We start from the raw sequence: 21,128 nt of genomic DNA on the forward strand, positions 1-21,128 counted from the left end.
ATATTTAAATTTCACAGGTTAGTCTCACTTTTATTCTTCTTTATTTCAGACAAAAAAAAACATTCAATTGTTAAACTTCAGCATTATTAATAAATTGGATTATTCTTCAAAAAGGAGTCTCTCGTTCTTCTATTTGCTTCATCGCCCATACAGATCCATGCACAGAGGCTGCATCCACAATTACTTTTTCTGCTGTGTATATAAAAAACATTATTGGGTGATTGATTGACAGTAATTATCCAATCATCTACTTGCATTTTTCCCCCCCAAAAAACATAAGCCCCTCTCCTCTTCAGGTGGTTCCCACAGAAAGCTTTTCAGATGCTTCTGTGTGAAATGCCCTTTGATACGTTAGGTCAACAGGTATCACAAAGTTTGATAAACTATCAAACTATACTCTGGCCTAAACAAACATTCATATACACACATGCACACTCTTATCTTTCAGAGAGTAAACTAATTTATCAGTAGTTTACGATCTATCCTCAGGCTCCAAAACCAAGGCATGTTCACAATCTTGTTTAATGTGTGGTGGTTTTAGAGTGCTTCCTGTTTACTTGCCTTAATCTCTTCCTGCTTAAAGCAAACTTTTGATATGCTATCAAAGAAAAATTACAAAATGGGATGTCTCTAACTTTTCCACTTCTTCGTTAAGAATATAAAACCAGCACATTAACACAATGTGACAGTCAAGTGCCACAAATTTAGCTAATTTTTCTTTTACAGTGAAATTTACATTTAATGTTCATCACAGGAGGTGCTGCAGATCTGCTGTATCCTCCGGGGTAAACTGAAGCACAAGGTGTTTGAAATGTGTAATGCTGCAACCTGATTTACACCTTTTGTTACGGGAATGGTTTATAGGGTCATTTTGTTTACAGATACCCACAAAATAAACCCCGTTAATATTTGCTGGTTAATCTATATGGCTATGATAATCTTAATAAAAGAGGAGAGAGAAAAAAAGACATGCCCGGGATGGGTTATATATGTACAAATAATGCTTCCTTAGCAGACTTGAGCCATGTTTTAGTTTTTGGGGTCTTAAACATTATTCCTAAAACCTTAATTTCCCACTCTGGGATTCATAACCATGCCATCCCTTTAAATTGAGTCTTCTAACATTCTGCAGGCAATCCCTACTACTGCGGGAGTATTGACTGACGTGTTTTTCAGCCGTTGAGTCTGGACAAGAGGCAATAAAACTAAATAGACGACTCTGTCACAGTGGTTACACTTTACAACTTCTGCAAATTCACTTCAAAGTCCATTAAAAGATGTAAATGTTACAAACCATAAATTTATTTTTCCAAAGCGCACTTTCTTTTTCCTTTGGTCTGTCTTGCTTTTGAACCAACAATAAGGTATAGAAGAGAAAGGTCTGGTCTTGATTACATCTACTGCAATAACTTGTAAATTATTTCATGTGTTGGCACTCAAGCAGAATCATTTAAAGCCCAGAGAACTTGAGTAGGATTGCATGATGTTCCTCCTCAGAGAATAAATCAAATACATAGACAGCAGCAGGGTATACAGTTAAACTTAAAATCTGTGTGATACTGAACGTGTTTTGTATTTGTGCAACAGAACACTCATTTTAGAAACACTGAAATAGAAGCTTTTACTTAACCTTAGTGAAAGTTCTCATGAAGTTTTGATCAAACAAATTGGTATTTTATCCTGGATCCAACAATGTTAATCAAAACTCAGATTATTTGTAGAATAAACATTAGCTCTCTGTCTCTGGCCGTTCCTTATGGACACAAGGCAGGTCAAAGCACCACACAGACCTCTTCTTACTGCTATTCCTTACAGCAGAATACAAAATTGCCATTTTTTTCTAATCTTGCTGTAGAGAGATCTGCTGACAGAGTTTATGAAACATTCACAAGCCTTATTTGTTGTTTAAAGCAGCATAAAGAAATATATGTTTGCAGGGACATTGACATTAATGATAAGCTTTACCAAGTTAAACTGTGTCTATGTTTTATGATCCTCCACAAAAAACTAAAAATAATACAGAGTATAGAGAGCCTTTAGGTTGTGGAAAACCATACTGGTAGTTAATATAATAACATAAGATTTGTTTCTATCACCAGCTCTGATTAAGTAATGGCCCTGCAGTGTACCTTAATAAATCTACTGCAAGAGACTCCAGCAAACATGCTGAATTTTACACTGATATGCAACGTATGAACTCGTGGTTGTTGGAAAATATTCAACAGTTATCACCTTTCTTGCATTGCTTAGTACTAATAAGACATTGACTAACATTGCGATTGCAATGTGTTTAAGAGATGTGTGCAGATCGATATAAAAAATCTGAAGTATTCATTCAATATAGAATATTTTAGCTGGTGGAGTTTTGACCTTTTTTACTTTATGCTGACAATTTTAAAGTTTAACAGCTCCATCATTTTTTAAGTTTACAATTGATCACATAAGCTTACCTTTCCTTTTATGTATGTATGTATTATTTTACTTTGTGTACAATTTCTTAGGCTTTGGTATGAAAGCCTAAACAATTTTCTTTCTTTCAATAATGAAAGTACTTTTGCTTTAGTTGAATTATTTTTTTTTTTTTACTCTAAGGAGCTTTCTTTTGACAACTACTGTACTTGCCACTTAGATAATACCTGATGATTCTACTGAGTTTGGAAACTTCTAAAGAAAGACTAAATTTCTTCAACCTTTTTAAAAAAAAAAAAATCCTAGCATGGTTTTGTATCAATGTAGGCACCATGACCTATAAAAACCTGTGCTGAATGTCAGAATGTGTCTAGTCTCTGATAGACAAATTAGTTCAAGAAATTATGGAATGCGGTCCACTCTAGAAAGACACAGACAGAGAAGTGCTTTTTAGCAGTTATTACCGCTAGTCAAATCAAGTGTAATTGTGTTGCCATTTGAAGAGTGGCTTGTTTTTATTGCACCCAGATTAGATAGAAAAAATATTGATTATGGTTGTTTCTGTGTTGCATGTTGCATTTTAGCTCTAGCATGTCTCCTTGTTTTCTTCACATTTTTGTGGCTTTAAGGTTCAAGACACTTCGCATGTTTCACATTGGATATTTAAAGACATCAAGAAGACTTCTACTTTTATAAGAATTAGAAGAAAGAATCTAATCAATATGGAGCTAAATTAACCTTTAAAAAAAATCACCAAAATGCAGTCTGCTTCATACATTTTTCTTTTTTTATGGTGCAGCCACATTCACTCTCGTGCTACAGCCTGATTTCTGTCACCAATCAAGCTCCATTTTCCAACCAAATTAATTCTTTCTAATTTGGAGCTTCCTGCGGTCAACCCCCTGTGGCGGTGCCACTGAGCTGTGTCTGTGTGTGCGTTCCTGTGCACATATGCTTTAGTGTCTTCGTATGGAGGAGAGCGCGTTCAACAATAGCTCTTAATTGAGAAAATGGACTGCAATCAGCATATTCTTGTAGGGAATCATTAAATCATTCCTTCCTCCTCTCTCTTTCTTTCTTCTTTTTCTTATGGTGATTAGCATGATGATGATACCATCTTGATTATGTCCGTCACAAAAAAAACCCCCTCACATCTGTGGTCTCTCGAACTGTTTTAGAGAGGAAATCATTTGAGCAAAAGAAAAACAAAAGATAGAATAAAACTGTAATAATTACGTTTAAAAGTGTAAGAGCAAATCAAACTGCTCAGGCTGTGTTTTTATTGCGTGTTGTGGTTTTGTTGACCGCTGTTTATCCATCTGGAGGCATTTACATTTACTAGATTTATGATCAAATAAAGACTGCTGGTTTCCTTATGTCACAATTAAAGTTCCCGACATTCCAGCTCAAAAAAACACCAAATTAAGTTTTCTCTTCTCATTTCATGTCAAAGTTCAGCTGTTTTTCTAAGACCTTAGCTTTACTCAGCTGAAATCATGTCAAGAATCTTAATCTCTGTCATTCTTGTCTGATTCTCATCTCTGAGAGAAAAATCTGCATATTTTTAATATATGTAATGTTTTTGAGAAATTAATTATGTTGCTGTTTTTAGTTGAGGCTGTATTTCTTTTCCCAACAAGCAACTCTTCTTTCTCTTAAAAGTAACTCTAGAACAAAGCGTACCATAAGTATTTGTATAACTCTTAGTGAAAACAGTTAGAAACCTCAGGGTCCAAAATCTTCAATGGGTTATAGACTTTATGTATATATTTTTTTCTTTACTTCATCATTTTGAAATGGGGACCTGCATTTCTCAGTAGTAGCTATCAGCGTTTCTCACACAAAGAGTCTCTGCAGGAAGAACCTTGACTCCTGGGACTTTGCATCTGCTGGGTGTAGAACAAATTCCCACTGCTGTTTCTCTTCTAGCAATATGAAAAAGATAAATGAAAAACTGAAAGGAGAAGGCATTATTGAAGGTCTGTAGGGAAAAGATACAAAAAGAAGCAGGAATGTTAATGGAGCTTCTCGTTTTATTCAATGAGCCAGGAGAGAGAGATTTTAAATTCTTCTCCTTCAGGGGTTTGTGATTAACTTGTATAGAAATCTTTGAGTTTCTGTTTCTGAGCTCAAATTATTTACTATCAAGGATCTCTTAGTGAGAATGTTAACCTCTTGGCCTCTAGCTGATGCTTCTGCACAGAAGTACTATGCCTGTATTAGAAAGTATTTTTATTTTTTTTAATTATGTACATCATAAGTTAGGGAATAATGACTTTTAAATTTTTATTTAAATGTTTATATTCATTGCAGATGTCCTTGTTAAAAACAAAAAGGCTGAATCGTGTTGGCTTGCCAAACTTTGACATATTTAATTTACTTCCATGCAGTTCTTTTGTTAGTTCTGTTTCTACTATTCTTAATTCAAATTAATTTATTGTTGCACTTTGTCTTGTCATGGTTTTCTGCTAAGATAGGTTTTACATCAATACATCTATAGAAAAGCTGTGATCTCTGTATAGAACAGATTGTTGAATGTTGAGTGAAAGTGTCTTTTAATCCATTGTCAAATGTATTTTAACAAAGGTGTCCAAGAAAGATTTTGTTAGGTGGGTTAAATGAAGAGTTTTGCTATTAAGCCCCAAATTATGTATCTCCCTGGCAGAAAGTGTGCATTACATAGTTTTTTTTAAAGACAAGAAATGTTTTAGGGGTAGGAGGTGCACTGCATAACTGTACAGGGTGTGTTAATATTTATGTTAACAAACTATTTTCACCACTGTTAATGTGAAGCATCCAAAGTTGCCCAAGCGCAAGTTTCTCAGCAGATTGCTTGCTATTGCTAGGCTTGATGTAGTCTTCGTTTTCCATGATTCAATTTTCTTTGATTAAGTTGCTTTTTAAATTGACTAAGAAGCATCCCCAAAACCATCAAGTTGCCACCACCATGTTTGACTGTTGGGGCGGTGTTCTTCAGATTAACCTTCATGGGAATCCTCAGACATTTGACCATTTACACAATCAGCGGTGTCACTTTTGTTTTCCTGCAATATTCTCTGTGTGAAAGATCTTGTATTTTTTAATACTGCTTTGTACTACACCCACAGATGCTTAGCTCTTTGGTTTTTCATCTTGACTCACCACAAACCAGCTGCAGAGAGCTACTGTTTTTCACCTGTTGATTGCGACAGCTGTTTCCAATTAATTAGGGTAATTAGGTTGCTTTGGAACTGCATGGGCTATTTATAATAGTGCGTAGAACATTGAATTTTTCTCAAGACTATTTGAAATTGCAATGATATAAGTAACTTTGTACCTGTTATACATAAAATGTTAAACTAACACTGCCTTTTAAAATATTTTTACTAATTATTTCCCATTTTCTTACCATTCCCCTGTCTCCTTCTCTGTGTATCCCATTAGGAGATGGCAAAGATTTTAAATCACCCACGTGTTTATGCCTTCCTTCATGTTCCCGTGCAGTCGGCCTCAGACAGTGTCCTGATGGACATGAAGAGGGAATATTGCATTGATGACTTCAGAAGAGTTGTGGACTTCCTCAAAGACAAGTAAGACTTATACATTACACATTTTCTCATTTTTATTTCAGTTTTTTAACTGATTTTATAGACATAGAGCCTACATATACATTTAATATAACTACTTTGCTTGAGCTAAACACAATATGTTCAAAATTTGTTAAACCTTGGCCTTATGTTTTTTTTTATGCTAGTTGGAAGATAGAAGGTGATTAAAGTATGACTCTTTCAGTTATTTGCTGATGTTTTGAATGTGTTTTCCAAGGACAAATTTCCAGATGGCTTTGTATAACAAACCATCTGGTGCTTTCAGTTGTTTCTAAGTTAGATATCCAAACTATGGTTTTATTTCTCAAGGCAAACTTTGTGCATCTTAAAGCATGTATAATTTGACGTTTCTGTATCTTCTACAATTTACACATTTTCTACTATGCACATGTAATACTTTGACCAAATTATCTAAGCTTCACTTGACATCTGAAATTTTTAATTGACATTGAAAAATGTAGAGATGACTGTAGGTTTTTTGAGCCATGATTCTTGACATACATGACTTCATGTTAGACAAAATACAATAAACAAATTGGCCAGGTTTAAACACACTATTAAAGGCAAAGTCACAAAGTACTGAATGAAAAAAACTAACTTTGAAGACCAATTTTGTTGTCTTCCAAAGTGAAAAGTTGATTTTCTCTTTTTACAACAGATAATCTGTTAGGAAATTAGGAGTAATTAGAAATTAGAAAGTAGGACACAGTGGAATATTAAATAAACAGAAGATGCTTTAAATGCATGCTTTAAAGAGATTTATCTGAAATATTTTTTTTCACATATTCATGTGACACAGGAAAGCATGTCATTGGTTATATAATATCAGATTATATAATTTCTAGAAACAACAAACATGTTATAAATTATAGTTTGCTATAGATAGTTTGAAGGAAATCAGACCATAGAAACAGTATAATTTCATATCAGTAATGTTAGAATCTTGAGGTACTTGCAATACATGGCCAGCATGTGAAATAGCTGAAGAAAGTAGCAGTTTTGTACTGGGAATCAGGGCAGTACGGTTTCTAAGTAAGTAATAAATCCCTCTCTCTCTGTCAGTGCAAACATGCCTTTGTAGTCTTGTTTATGTTGAATTTTCTCAAAGTGACTGAAATCCATGCGCAGCAGCTATCAATAGATTTTATGTAACTGTGTCATGTAGGTTAGACTCCAGCAAAATTATATAAAATACATTACATAAAGCCAGGCATTAGTGTAGTAGTGTTATTCAGGTCATTGTGTGTCCTTTGAAAATGATCTGTGCTGTTTCCATCTAAATATCCCATCTACTAGCAGAGTTTAGATCAGGTATAGTTCCATGGTTGGTGTTTAAGGAATGAATAGAGAAGTAAATTTTTCCTTCTTAGACCTACTGTATTGTGAGAGGTTTTGGTAAAATTAAGTACTTGTTTTCTGGCAAATCTTCAACTGGTGCTAGATGTCTCTTTCTGTATTTTTTAAAGACATTAGTTGATACTAGGCATCGTTCCTTTATGCTGGTTTCTATTTATCAATGTAAAACTCTAATAATCGCTAAAGACGGGCAAAGACAAAACACACGTAAACTACCACATATGAAGCGTATTCTGCCTCTTTTTGAGTTGTCATGTGTTCTGCTGCTGTTACGTAAAGAAATCCAAATAGGAATGTTTGATGTTGTCTCAGTAAAATTGACTACATTTATAGCAGTGTGACCCATTTGGTGGCTGTTGTTTTATCAGGGGTGCAGTTCAAGTTCTGGGAAGGAGGCCAGAAGTTCAGGCAAGCTAAATACATTCACCGTTGGTTTGAGTGAGTTTACATAAGTTGCAGAAATACATGAGGGCATATTACATTCATGTAGACAAGAAGAAATACAGTATTATAGGAAAATGCAAAACAGCTCTTGTTACAAAAGCAAATTTATAGTTTTTCTTTGCCCTACTTTTTGTTATCTTGTCCTTATTGTACAGTCGCACAAACTATAACAAATAATAAAAACAAGGCAGGTCAAAATAATACCTCATTGATAATGGAAGAAACTGAAAAAAGAGAAAAAAATGTAACGCTAAAGCAGACAAGGCTCAGAAAGATAAATATCCTGTGGTGTCCTGATTTAGGTCCATATGTATGAAGATAGCTGTGGATCCAAAACAAAGACAGACAGGTAATGATTATCAAGCCTCTCTGGCTTTTCGTTCATTGGTAATAGAATTGAGCTTAGTGCTGTGGTGGCAACCCAGGAATATAAGAATTACTTTATTTTCAAGGTGCTTTTTCCCTGTACTGCTTCTTTTATTCTATGCCATTATTCATTTTCTCTGTGTCTAGAATACCCCATAAAAGCCATCCCATCTGCAATTTAAAAAAGAGAAAAGACTAAATTTATTTTTCAAATGACATTGTCACAGAATTTTATGGTTATTACAACTAAAGCATTTTCCACTGTGAAAAATTCTAACAATGGTTGACTAATAATTAAAATGAATGGTTAATTTGTATTCCTCCACCAATATTGCTCCACTTTTTCCACTATTTCCTCTGTCCTTTACTGAAATAAAATTATGTAAGGATTTACACCATTTATCTAATGGCGTATGGTGAAAATCCTGTTAGGGTGGAAAAACTCTGCTACAGACTGTGTGAACATGGCCAGAGGATTTTCCACACTTATTTTATAGTTTGCTGTAATGTCTGGGAAGATTTTCCCAGAACTCTCATTCAGGATTAAAAATGCTTGAACCACCGGGACTAAAGATAAAACACTTGGAGTAAAATAGCTATGTGCCTGTGTGCAGGGAATGACTTGTGTTTGTGTCCAGAGGAGCAGAAACTGGCAGTATTAATTTTTAATTTTAGGGTTGGTTAAGCTGAAAGGAGGAAGAGGAGAAGAACAAAATCATTCCACCAGTATACAGAATAATAATTTGGCATGCACTGACAATGAATGGCTTTTAGTCTGGGATTTCCCTTGGGTTTCACCCTATTGACTGAGGTCAACTCTGATGTCTTGAGTTCAATCAATCAGGTTTATTTGTATAGCTCTTCTCAGCAACTAGGCAGTTCAAAGTGCTATAAATCTTAAAAACACGAAAATAAAAAGTCATAAACCATTCATATAGTCACTAATTGAAAATCCAGTAACAAACATTACATTTTGTCGAGTGCCATCAAAATCATCAATGCACATCAAATATGTTGCTCAGTGTTCCAGTTATTAAAGGTCGAAGGAAGATCTGAGCTGGTGTTTTTTGCCTTGATTTAAAGGCACTCAATGTTGCAGCTGTTTCACAGTTTTTTTGGAAGTTTATTCCAGATTTGTGATGCATAGAAGCTGAATGCTGCTTCTCCATGTTTGGATCTGGTTCTGTGAATGCAGAGCAATCCAGAACAAGAAGACATGAGTGGTGGGGAAGATTTATACAACAATAGCGCAGATCTTTAGTGTATTTTGGTGCTAAGCCATTCAGTGATTCATAAACTAAAATGTGTATTTTATTGCGTCAGTATTTCCACACATTATTATTTCTTCGTAATGACATATTTTATGCAAGTGCACCAGTTTCCTATACCTAAACCCACATCACATTATTCTGCTACTCTGTGCAAAGTATACTCTTAAAACAAGATTAAAACAAATAGAAAAGAAGGTGTTTGTCCCATTTTATAAGTGAAAAAATCTGCTAATGAAACTAGTAATTTTCATCAATATTCAACAATTATTTACCCAAAACAAGCTAATTTATTATGATAAAAGTTAGATACAAGTTGGTTTTTGTGTTATTTCAAGTGTAGTAAGATAATTGCATAGAAAACTAGATAAACTTGGTTCATGAGTCTCTTCCTGATATCTTGGCTGAATTCTTTATTTTTCTCAAGTGTTTCAACATTCTCTTACATTTAACACAGACGCTTAAGAAGCCGTTATATGATCATCTAGGTTTTCCAAAATTATTTAAAGTCCTGGTTATCTTAGTGTATGTAAAATGATGATTTTAAAGACAGTGACAAAAAATATAAGTAATTTGGTAACAGAGCTAAAGCAGAAAGTTTTAGGCATATTTAGTCAAAGAGACAAATTTATCCCAATTTTTTATACAGTATCAAATCTTTTTTGAACTTTATGTTGACTCATTTGATTTCTGTCAAAGTTCCTGTTGTTTTCCTTCTCTTGTCTTTGGGACTATAGGATTGTTTGCAGTACTAGTGGTATGTAGCTGATGAAAACATCTCAGAATGAGTAGCCAAAGTGACGCTGTGAGTCTTAGCAGAATATGTTGATAATAAACTTGGTGTGTTTGGATTTGTCTAAGTGTGTCCTGAATGCAGCAGTAGCTTTTGACAAGCGCAAGGCTCCAAGACAATTGTTTGTGTCCTGTCTGTGCGTGTGATCTTTCATTAGTCATTGCTATTAGTCATGAGGTGTGACAGGGTTATATCAAAACTCCATGGGTTACGACAGGACACATGCATCAGTAGCGTGACTACACAGTGTTGTGTGTGTACTGTGGAGACAGTCTTCTGCCCTGTTGGTTGTTGAAGATACCTTTATAGCACGCACTCACACACTTAAGGTTTCGGGTATCTGTTAGGGTTAATGTTTCACATGAATAGTGGGTGGGAGAGAAGGCATTCCCCCAAAGGCATTGGAAAACAAACAAAAAGCAAGGAAGAGAAAAATTTGCGAGACTTTCTAGGGGGGGAAAGTGAGGAGGGCCGACGGAGGCGGGAAGAGAGCAGCGAACGAAAAGAGTTTACCGCGATAACCTGGAATGCTGGCGGGAGTTGTCAACATCGCACCCTCCTTTTCCCTCTCGAACCCTTCCAGCTGATGATTCAGCAACTAGAGTAAATGGAGCGTTGGGTTTCTGTGTTTGTTTTGACTCTCAGTCTTTGAATTAAAATGCTGTTTGCTTTACGTGCTTTTGCTGTGACTAAACAGACTACTTTAGTCATCTAGGACAAGAGGAATATTTTCTTAACACAAAAACAGAGTTTAATATTTCCCTCTTCAAATTTTAACCTAAATATTTATTTTCAGACTTGTAATATGTATTTGTGCTTTAACTTTTCACATCATGGTAAAGCAGTAATAAATGTTGCTCAGCCTGATCATGTTATTTGTGGGTAGAAATTGATTGTTTAAAAGAAGTCGTCGTCCTCCCTTCAGATATTTATGTGAATATCTGTAAGCCTAACATTGTGAGCTGGTCCCTCTTTATAAACAACAGGAAACAAGGAGAGACGAATCATTAACTCCACAACGAGCTGAAACCGAGCTGTGTGTATCTGTGAGGGTGTGCTCTGTAAAGCGAGAAGCAGCATGTGGATAATTACTCCTGCCAACTCCTAACACATTGTTGTCTTATTGACACTTCCTCTGGATTAAACCTAATTTCCTTCCCATAAACCACACACATGCAGCCATAAAATAAAAGCAGCTTTTCTGTAATTACAGGAGTTAAGTTTTCCTTCATTAGAGTGATAATTTTGATTAAGCCCCTCAGACCACAGCACCAGTCATTCCTGTCTTTAGAAATAATAGATGAGCAGAGTGGTATTGTTGGCACATGTAAAGTTGGTGCTTGAAATACTTGCATTTTAAAATCAGTCAAACTTTATTTTTCCTACTGCTCTCCAATGGCAGGCAGTAAAACAACCTAACTAAAAGATGCACACTGCCAACTTAACTAAGAATAGAAATATTTTTATATTTTTATAATATTTGAATTGCGTCAGTCTGTTGTTGACCAGCTTTATTCCAAAATAAAAGCCTCCTTATTTCAAAGATAATGTCATCACCTCTGCTGGTTATTAACAGCTTGTCTTACTCATGAAATGTTTTGGAAGTCACATATCTTAAAATGTGGTCATTCAATATTGTCTTTAAACAAATTGCTGAAGTTTGTCAATGTCATTTTTATCAGTTAAGTCCTTTGATGTGGTTTTCACTCAGGACTCTGCAGATTATCTGTGTTTGTGGAAGACTGAGGTTATGTTTAATTTAGCACAGTGGCCCTACCTTTCTCACATTGTCTGCAGTTGTCCAAACCATGACACCGTATTTGTTTTTCTCTTCTTTTTTTCGTCAACCAAATGTATCTTTTTTGCGGTTTCTGTCAGACAAAATATGGTGAACACTAATGGTTGATTTATTTTATGTTAAAGGTCACGCTGTTTGTTTGAATACTTGACCCATTTGTTCAGTCGTGGTTTATTTTCATTTGTGTAAATCTTAAGAAGGTTTAAAGACACTTAAAATTTGAATACAAGGCAATTTTTAAAATGTAGTAACTCAACTGTTTTTGCTTATCTAGATAGTCTGCTCATATTAAAACAAAACAAAGAAATACAACCAAGTTGTGATTGGGTAATAAAATATTACCGAAATGGCCGTACAGCTTTTATATCTACTGTAACAAGGTAGCGTGTTAATCTTCTCCTTGGTAACCAAAGCTGAGATGTCCTGTTTCCCAGGCAATGACTGCCTCAGGAAACAGTTGGAAGGTTTGACTTAAATATTATTCCTTAGACACAGCTAAATTCAAAGTTAAATTATTTCACCAACAAAGGAACTTTAAACACAGTATCTTATAATGTATTAAATAATTAATAACTGTTGAATACACATGGCTTCAGTCAAGGTCAGTATATCCCTGCTTGACCTGTCTTCCACTGCATCTGACGTCATATTTCTTTTTTATTAGTATTTTAGTCACTGCTGTCTTTTTTAGCTTTCTTTGAAAACAGTTTAATTCTCTCAAAAGTTACTGATTTCTATAATAACTACTAATATAGTTTAATAATAGTATTGTCTGGTTCTATAAGAAATATTTTGCCGCAAATAAAATAGCTGGCATCTACTATTTGTGCAAAATGACCACTTGTAAAAATAAAATGAAACCTCATTTTAAAATCTTATAAGATGAGAGACTTAATTTTCAATGACTTGAACATACTTAATTGAAAAAAAGCATGATTTAAGTAGTTTTCTGAAGTAGTGACCTTGTGTGAAAACTAAAGTAAATAAAAAAGAACTAAGCACATTCAGATGCTCCAAATACTGAACAAACAACTCTTCTGTCATTCCGCTTGAGATTGGCATTAATGCTCCTTTAATCAGGAGTACGGCTGTATCCTCTTTAGAGCACTGCTCTCTCTGTGGAGCCCTAAATAGCATCACACAGAGCATTGCTGAAAGGATGAGAGACACAAGAGGATCATTGTTAATCTATAAACCTTTGTTAGCTTCCTGTCTAACCACAGAAGAGAGAGGCTGGAAAAATACTCCCACTTTAAGTAACACACTTTCTTCTTCTGTAAGAGAGTGACACATGGAGAGGATCTGTGCTCAACCTTCACAGGGAGAGCTGTGAGGACTACTGGATGAGGAGACAGTGATTATATAGTTGCGGTGGTGCTGATGGATACGTCTAAGACTCCACTTTTGCTCATATTATATTGAAACCTTTAACTCCCTTCATTATTGTTTTTTTTTTTTTCTTGGTCATTTTGTTAAAATATAAAAAATGTCGTATAACTGAACAAGTTATTCTTTTTGTTGTGGGGAAAAAATGATAGCTCTTTACTGCTTCCTCCTACTGACTTAGATCATTTATTGCGTTAAATTCACACAGAGTTCTTCAAGCACCACACAAAATAATATAGGGAGTTTAAATGGTAATAGAAAAGTGTACGTTTATGCAGCCCCGTTGCTGAAAAGATCACTTACTTTAGTAACTGACTTCAACAGGTAAAGCAGATTATACAACTAAATTTCACACAGACTGATGTTTTCAAGGTTTTGTCTCTTAAATATGATATTCTGCTTATAATTAATGAAAATATAATGTCTAAGGCTGGAATATTACATCAGACCAATTTAAACAAAACATTTTTAATGCAGGAATGTAGTCTTAATGGGAGGTGAGTTTAATATCTGCCTATATTGAAAAAGTACTTTTAATTTGGCAAACGACCTTTTTTGTCACTGTTTGGCTGAAGCAAAAGGAAACCCAGTAAAATGGGCATTTTACAGGAAGTGTCATGATGTTTAAGAGACACTGTAGTCCACAAGTTAAGAAAACACCACAAAGCGATGTTCTTGTGGTCTATCAGTTCAATGATTCATTAAATGAATAGCTAATTCAGAGTGATTAGAACCCTGTGCAGCATTGGCCTGAGCTCTGTGTTAAATAACACACCTAGACCTCTATAGCTGTACTTTTGTTACTATGACAAAACCAAAAAGTAGAATCCATTTTTTTATTTGTTAATCAAAAGTCAAACTTTCTAATTTTTTTTTTTTTTAATTAATTTAGGATTTAAAGCAATAAAACTGTTGAGTCTAACTTTGATTGGCTTGGTAAATGAAAAAAACTATTTCAAGCTTTTCAGTATAAGTTCCTAAAGTTACTCTTTAGAAAAAAAAGCCTTTCAGATATGTCACATTTTAAATATTGGTAATTGTTATCGTAACATTTACCTCAGTGATTCTCTTGACTTGCATCCACTTTTTATCCAAAGCTCTTTCGGACTTTGAAAATGTCACTTTTAATTATTGGACTTTTTAGCATTTTAGAGCTTTGACTCATCTTTTTTTGCCAAACGAAAGAAGTTACTTTTGCTTTTAGCTATGAATGTTATTAACAGTATTTCCAACTTTATGTGGGTGAACTGTGAGCTGCATGATGAAAAGAACACCAAAGCCTACTTTAAAGTCATGTCAACCATTGATTAGATTCAGGTAGGGCTTTTATGTCCAGCCGTTGTCCAGTGTCTTGATGTTCCGCATACCTGCATGGGTCAGGTTAGAAATGATGAATCACATCTTGCTGCCATGCCACTGAAGGTTGGATTAAATTGAAATGAAGTGCAAAGGTTCAGTCCATTTAACGGCAGGCCAGACAGTCACAGGTTTTAAGTCTCTGCACTGCTACCCTCTTCATGCTTTTATATGAACGCGTGTGAGCGTCTGTGTGTAGATGGATTTGTGGTGTCTTGACTCTCATTACTTCTAGCTCAGACTAATGAAATGTGTACGTGTGTGTTCTCATTACCCTTCTCCAAGGCTAATGATCTATGTCTGTACTGGCACGTGTGTGCGCGTGCAAGTGGAATTGAGCTGCAGTTCTGCTCGGCTGTGTTCAGGCCATTTCATTAAATGATAAAGTTTACTGATGACTCCGGTTGAATCATTATTTACTCTGCTTTCCATTCATCCCACTGCAGCCACCTCGATCTTTACAAATGACCTGCTACATAGACAGATCGAGATTATTTAACAGTGCAGCTTTAAAGCTCTGGCATTCACTTAATAGAGTTCCAGCATTTTCAGCATGTTTACACTGCCCATACGCACATATATACACAATCGGACACTCTTCCTCAAGATAAACAAAATTTAAAAAAAAAAGAAATGTTGATTGTATATTGATAATTGAATGGTTTTTCAGAACAACTGAAGCAACTTAATATGTCACTTTTATGTGTTTAATGCACTTCTTATCTTTATTCTTTTTTTATCTATTCCTCTGAAAAGTTAATCAGCGAACTTTGATAATATAATTACAGATTTTAATCACCGTTCTTGCTGCTGTGAGGACAACTTGACCCCCCATCCCAATGTGATCAGGCTGTTAGGTCATGGCACCTACCACAATGATACCTAAAGTCATTATTTCATTTTATGTCGGGATTATAATAAGAACTGCTGTCTGCTTAGATGGCATTAATCACTGTGAAATACTTTTATTATATGCTCCAAAACCTGATGGCTCCTTTACTGATTCTGACTGCCTCCCACTTCATCCTACATCATGCGTCATGTCAGTGAGTGATAACCAGACAGACCTCTTTTTCTGTCTCTCTATCTCTCACTTCATAAATTGAGCTGTGACATGACAGTGCCATTACCTAAAGATGCCACTGCTAAATTGTACTCTTAAGGCTCTGAATGATTACCCACAATCCCGTTGAGTGTGCTCGTTCTTGTCCCCCTCTGATTCATCTTCTTTTTTTCCCCAAAAAGGATCATATTGTGTTTAATTTGCATGAACCAGTTACTAGTATGCTTTTCATCATTTTCTTGCTGCACAACCCAAGTGAATCTGACCTCAATATAATTTTTTATTTATTTATTTAATTTATTTATTTTTTCAAAAATTTGGGTTTCAGCGAACAATCCAGGTCCTGGCACCACCACACTGCCACCACCATTTTTGACCGGCGGTATGATCTTTTTTTGAAATGCTGCCAGTTTCATGGCAGCTGTAGCCGTAGCCATAAATTTTATAAAACATTCCCCTTTTGTCTTTTCACTCCATATAGTATTTTCCCAGAAATCATTGGAATCATCAAAATAAGTTTTGGCAAATGTGAAATGGGCATCAGTATTTTTTTGTTTTAAGGGTTTCTTTTTACCTTGCAATTCTCATAAACATGCAGTTTTTGCCTAATCTACTTCTTATCAACAATTCAGTGTACTTGGTAAGTTTTTTTTCTATTTTGATTTTGAAAATTTTACTTTAATGTGTGTTTTATAAGGCTCTTTTTAAAATTTTTACAGATTTCTGACCTTGTAACAACAAAACAGTATTGAATGGTTCCAGTTTCTTTTAAACCACACCACAATGGATACAGAAATCAAGTCTTTTAAAATAATTCCCTATACAAAATGTAGTATGCATGTACACAGATGTTATTAAAAGTTTGTTGGCAAGAGAGTTGTATAGCTGAAAAGAATTTCAGAAATGTCACATCTGATAATGGGAAATGTGAATTTAATTTTCACACAATATGCCAGAGTTCTTTCATTCTCCATCCAGACTCCTTACAATATTCACTCTGACACTGGATGTTATTCTTCCTGCCTCACTCACAGCTACACATTTTAGTAATGCCATCAAATAACATCCAGAAAAAAACTAAAAGCTTTTCAAAACTTTTTTTTCTGTTAAATACATGAATGTCCTCAAGCCATTCCCTTCACATTTCCTTGGTATCTTTCTCTTTAACTTCCATGTGTTACTTCCTTTCACTGTCCGCCTCCCACGCTGCAACAGACCACACATTTTCATTTCAGAGAACACACATCCAACACACAGGAGAAGCACAGATGGATGCCATGCTCTCCTTCTGACATGTGAATAAGTAAATATTTACCTTCCCAGATTGTATTTTTCTTCCCATCCTTCTTCACAACACCTTCCTAACTACACCACCAATGTATTCTCATTTTGTTTTCCCTGTGTTAATTTTTCAGGCTTTTTCTGTAAAACTCTTCACTCCCTTGTGACATTACAAGGACAAAGACACTTGTCTACACATTCACGTTTTGAACAAATGATAAAGATGCTACACATGTATAAAAATATTGGGACCTTGGTAAACAAAGAGTTAAATGAAATGGTCTGTTTTATGAACACTATTTCAGTTCAATGAGGCAGACAGGGAAATAATTGTGTTTAAATCTAGAGTGTTAGCGAGTCCTTTATGAATAATGCACTCTGAGATTGTTAACTTCGCCCCTTACTGCTCTACGGTTAAAGAAGGCTGCTCCTTTCAGTTACAGGATAAAAGTAGATTTTTTATTTTATTTTCTGTGGGAGAAAGAATACAGAAAAATATTAATCCCTCAATCGATATAAAGTTACAAAATCATGAGATTGCTCTTTTATTATTAAATATTGTGATTGTTATATTCAGTCATGAAGAATCTGTTTTTGCACTCTTGCCTTTGGTATCTTGGACACTATAATCCATGTCATGTTCTGGCATCTTTTGATGGGAGGCTCCATCCAACATGCTGAGTAATACGCTGACACAGAAACCATGAATTTATGACCACTACAATATAACTAGCGATAATGGTGCATTTTAAACAGTCCTTTGCTGTATAAATCTTGAGCACCCTGCTGTTGCAATGATGATATAGTGTTACCAGTCACGTTACTTTGTACAACTGGCATTGGAAACTTTATTCCTTTCAGAACAGCCTTATTTTTAGCTTGTAGACTCAACAAAGTGTCAGCAACATTTCTCGAAGCTTTTGTTTCAAAGCGACATGATCATATCCTGCAATAGCTTCGGAATATTTGGCGGCACATCTGTTACGGGAATATCCTTTTCTACCGCATTCGAAGGTGCTCTGTCGAACTGAGTTCTGGTGGCTATTGAGGGGCAGTGAACTTGTCCAATAAACAGTTTGAGATGATTTGAGTTTTGTAACTCTATTCCCTTTTTATATCTTTTCTTCTGAAAGAAAGATAATAACTCAATTGTTATCATACTATTCTGGACAATAACAAATTTGATATTTTTTAGGTGATTTACTTTAACACAGAGAGAGGATCATGACTGAAAAAGCCCATAGATCAGCAGTTACCCACACCAGCATGACTGGCACTAAGAATTGTGTCAAGTTCAAAGTCACTTAAATTCACTTTCTTCCTCATTCTGAAGCTTTGTTTGATGTTTGTTTGAACTTAAGTTGATTCGCTTAGTTCCAATGGTCTTTAAGTTGATTCAGGTAAACAAAAAGCTTGTTTTTTTTTAGCTGTTTGTATTTCTGCCTTGAACTATTTGGGTTGTTCTTCTGGCTGCAACGTGTCCATCTACTATTCTTCATGTGTTGATTGGCCGAGGATGCCATCTCCAACATCTCATACAACTCAATACAAAAGACGTGGTCCCCAGGCCTGACCATGCTTGATAGTGACTCCTTCAATTGATCCTGAGATTGTTTATCTCCTTTCAGTGTAGCAGAGATTTTCTTGCAGTTTCATCTTGGTATTTTAGTTACACTTTTTCAAGATTTGCTCACATCCGCATTGGTTTAATTGAAAGCAAACTCAGCTGAGATTTCATCTGTAGTCCTGACTTCTTCTTTTCTTCCTATCATATTTCTTTTCCTCACACTATTTTTCAGTGGTAACCAATAACAAAATACATTTCTCTTCTTTCATTTTTTAACAAGGAAAGTATCACTGTGGTTCTTATTCATTAGTATCACATATCACACCTCTATCACCCTTAGATCTGAGAGAGGCAGAGGTGTCAAAATGACAGTATGTGCACATGTTTTTTTTCTTTCGTCTTTTTTTTAACCTTCTCACCTTCTGCCTTTGAAAAATCCATAAAAGTCAATTTACACCATCCTCTTCTGCTACTTTCCTCTGTTCGGGCTCCCTCAGTTATTTTGAAGCAGCGGTCTGAATTGTACTTCTCTTTTTTCAACAATTGTGTAAATTTTTTAGGACTCCTGCAATGATGAAATAAGATACATTGCCTGCCCCTATATTTCTGCAACACTTCTGATAAAAAGCAACCATGGACTGCAGATGTGAAGTGTATGGCATTAATGGCTGATAAACTATGTTTTTGTATGTATCAAAAAAGTATTAGCCTTCAAAACAATATTGATCACTTTGTATTTATCATTAATCGGTGTGAATAGTAAACACATTTTCTTCATCAAGAAGCTTTAATTGTGTTCTTTACAGATATATTTGATGTCATCAGCCAGTGATTGCCCGACTGTAGAAGGAAAGTGTGTGTTTGTGCCTTATTTTTGGGTTGAGGCAAAAATACTAATTTTTGAAACCATATTTCAAGGTTTTTAGGGAAGGACCATTCCAAAATACTAGATGAAAATAACTTTGACTGTAGCTGACCTCTTATTCAAGGTCTAAGAAGTACATTCATAGATAACAAAATAGCAAAAATATATTTAGTTCAGTACTCAACTAACAGAAAAAAAAATCATTTACATTAAAGGACATCGTGGCATCTGAAAAGCAAATGTTGGTCATATCAGCTTCTGGGTCATGGTATGACAATCTCAGGAACAAACAAAATAGAGATGATTTTAGCTCAGTCTAACATCACAATGAAGACAATATGCAAGACAAAAGGAAAGGAGAAGAGAACTACTATTGAAGGGCAGGCTCATAGTGAACAGCCAGTCGAAATGTTGTCAGCACAACATTTAAAACTAGAGAGTTTAGTTTTCCGTTTCCTTTAATCTAATTTGAAACATATTAAAAGCAGTAACGATACCACACAATAATAAAATGTTGCTGTCAGAATAACTAGACTGTCTCTTATCTCTCCTCATGTACAAAGGATTTTAAACTTCATTAAATATATGCAAGGAAAGTCAAATTTTGGGAGATCTATGTCAATCCAGAGGTGCATACATATTTGTTCTGTTCTGAGTGCATTAGAGCTAATAGAGAGGCATAGAAGGCTGTTGTTAGTAGAACCGATATTTTTAACTATTTGCTGATGAGTCTTTTGAAAAGACTCTGGTATTCAGAAACACAATGACACGTAGTGAAACTTCCCATTGTTTTCATTCTCCTGAACACAGTTAATTAATTACCGCAAATCCTGAAGGCTCCAGAGAGTCATTTGTTCATCTAATAAGATAAGGGACTAACCATTCATTCTGAGTCAAATACTCTGAGGTTTAAAACAACCACATAACCATGTAAAAACTAACTTTAATAACAATGTTTTTATTCCCCTTACACCATAAACATATTTTCTGCTTTTGATGATATCCGTTCAGTTTCACTTTTTTACCCGTTAGTTAGGCATATATAAAAGGTCAAGGATGTCTTTGCCTGGGAGCCACTGGTTAATATTAATGACCATGAGCCAATTGAAACTCATCAATAGGTCAAAGGTTATCACAGAGTTGCAGATGCAGGAAGTTAATGCAATTAAAAATGCATCATGTTGTCGATGGTTCAGAAAATGTCTTTTCCAATTTTTTCCAGTTTTGATGTCTTTGTTCATCCATCTTTCTGTTTGTGGTGCAGTTTGGAGAGACCAGTGTTTCCATACCATGTCTCTGTTAGGGTGTCCATCGATTTCTTACAAGAAAGGAAACTTTTTTCTGGTTAATTTTCTCTATTTGTAGTATTTCTGGGTTTGTTCTTTAGAAGTTAATGATCAATAATAAAATGAAGGTGCAGATAAGACATAACTTGCCATTTTTTGGATAACTAACAGCATCCTGATTTTCTGTTGTGGAATGCTTGGCATGTAAGCAACAACATTCAATGTTGTTGCTTACATGGCAAAACATAGTGTTGATGGTCTTCCTATTGTGTTATCTTTGCAGCTTGGATACAAAGTGTGTAA

General features: G+C 35.1%; 1 protein-coding gene across 1 annotated transcript in view; it reads left to right on the forward strand.

Moving 5' to 3' along the window:
* The window catches only part of cdkal1 (CDK5 regulatory subunit associated protein 1 like 1), a 193,291-nt gene that overhangs the window by 115,532 nt on the left and 56,631 nt on the right, over positions 1-21,128 (forward strand). The window contains exon 8 of the mRNA XM_023330649.1: positions 5,833-5,978. Coding sequence (XP_023186417.1) covers positions 5,833-5,978 — 146 coding nt within the window. The remainder of the gene's footprint in view (positions 1-5,832; positions 5,979-21,128) is intronic.

Source organism: Xiphophorus maculatus, chromosome 3 (genome assembly GCF_002775205.1).
Source record: "Xiphophorus maculatus strain JP 163 A chromosome 3, X_maculatus-5.0-male, whole genome shotgun sequence".
Classification (NCBI taxonomy): Eukaryota; Metazoa; Chordata; class Actinopteri; order Cyprinodontiformes; family Poeciliidae; genus Xiphophorus; species Xiphophorus maculatus.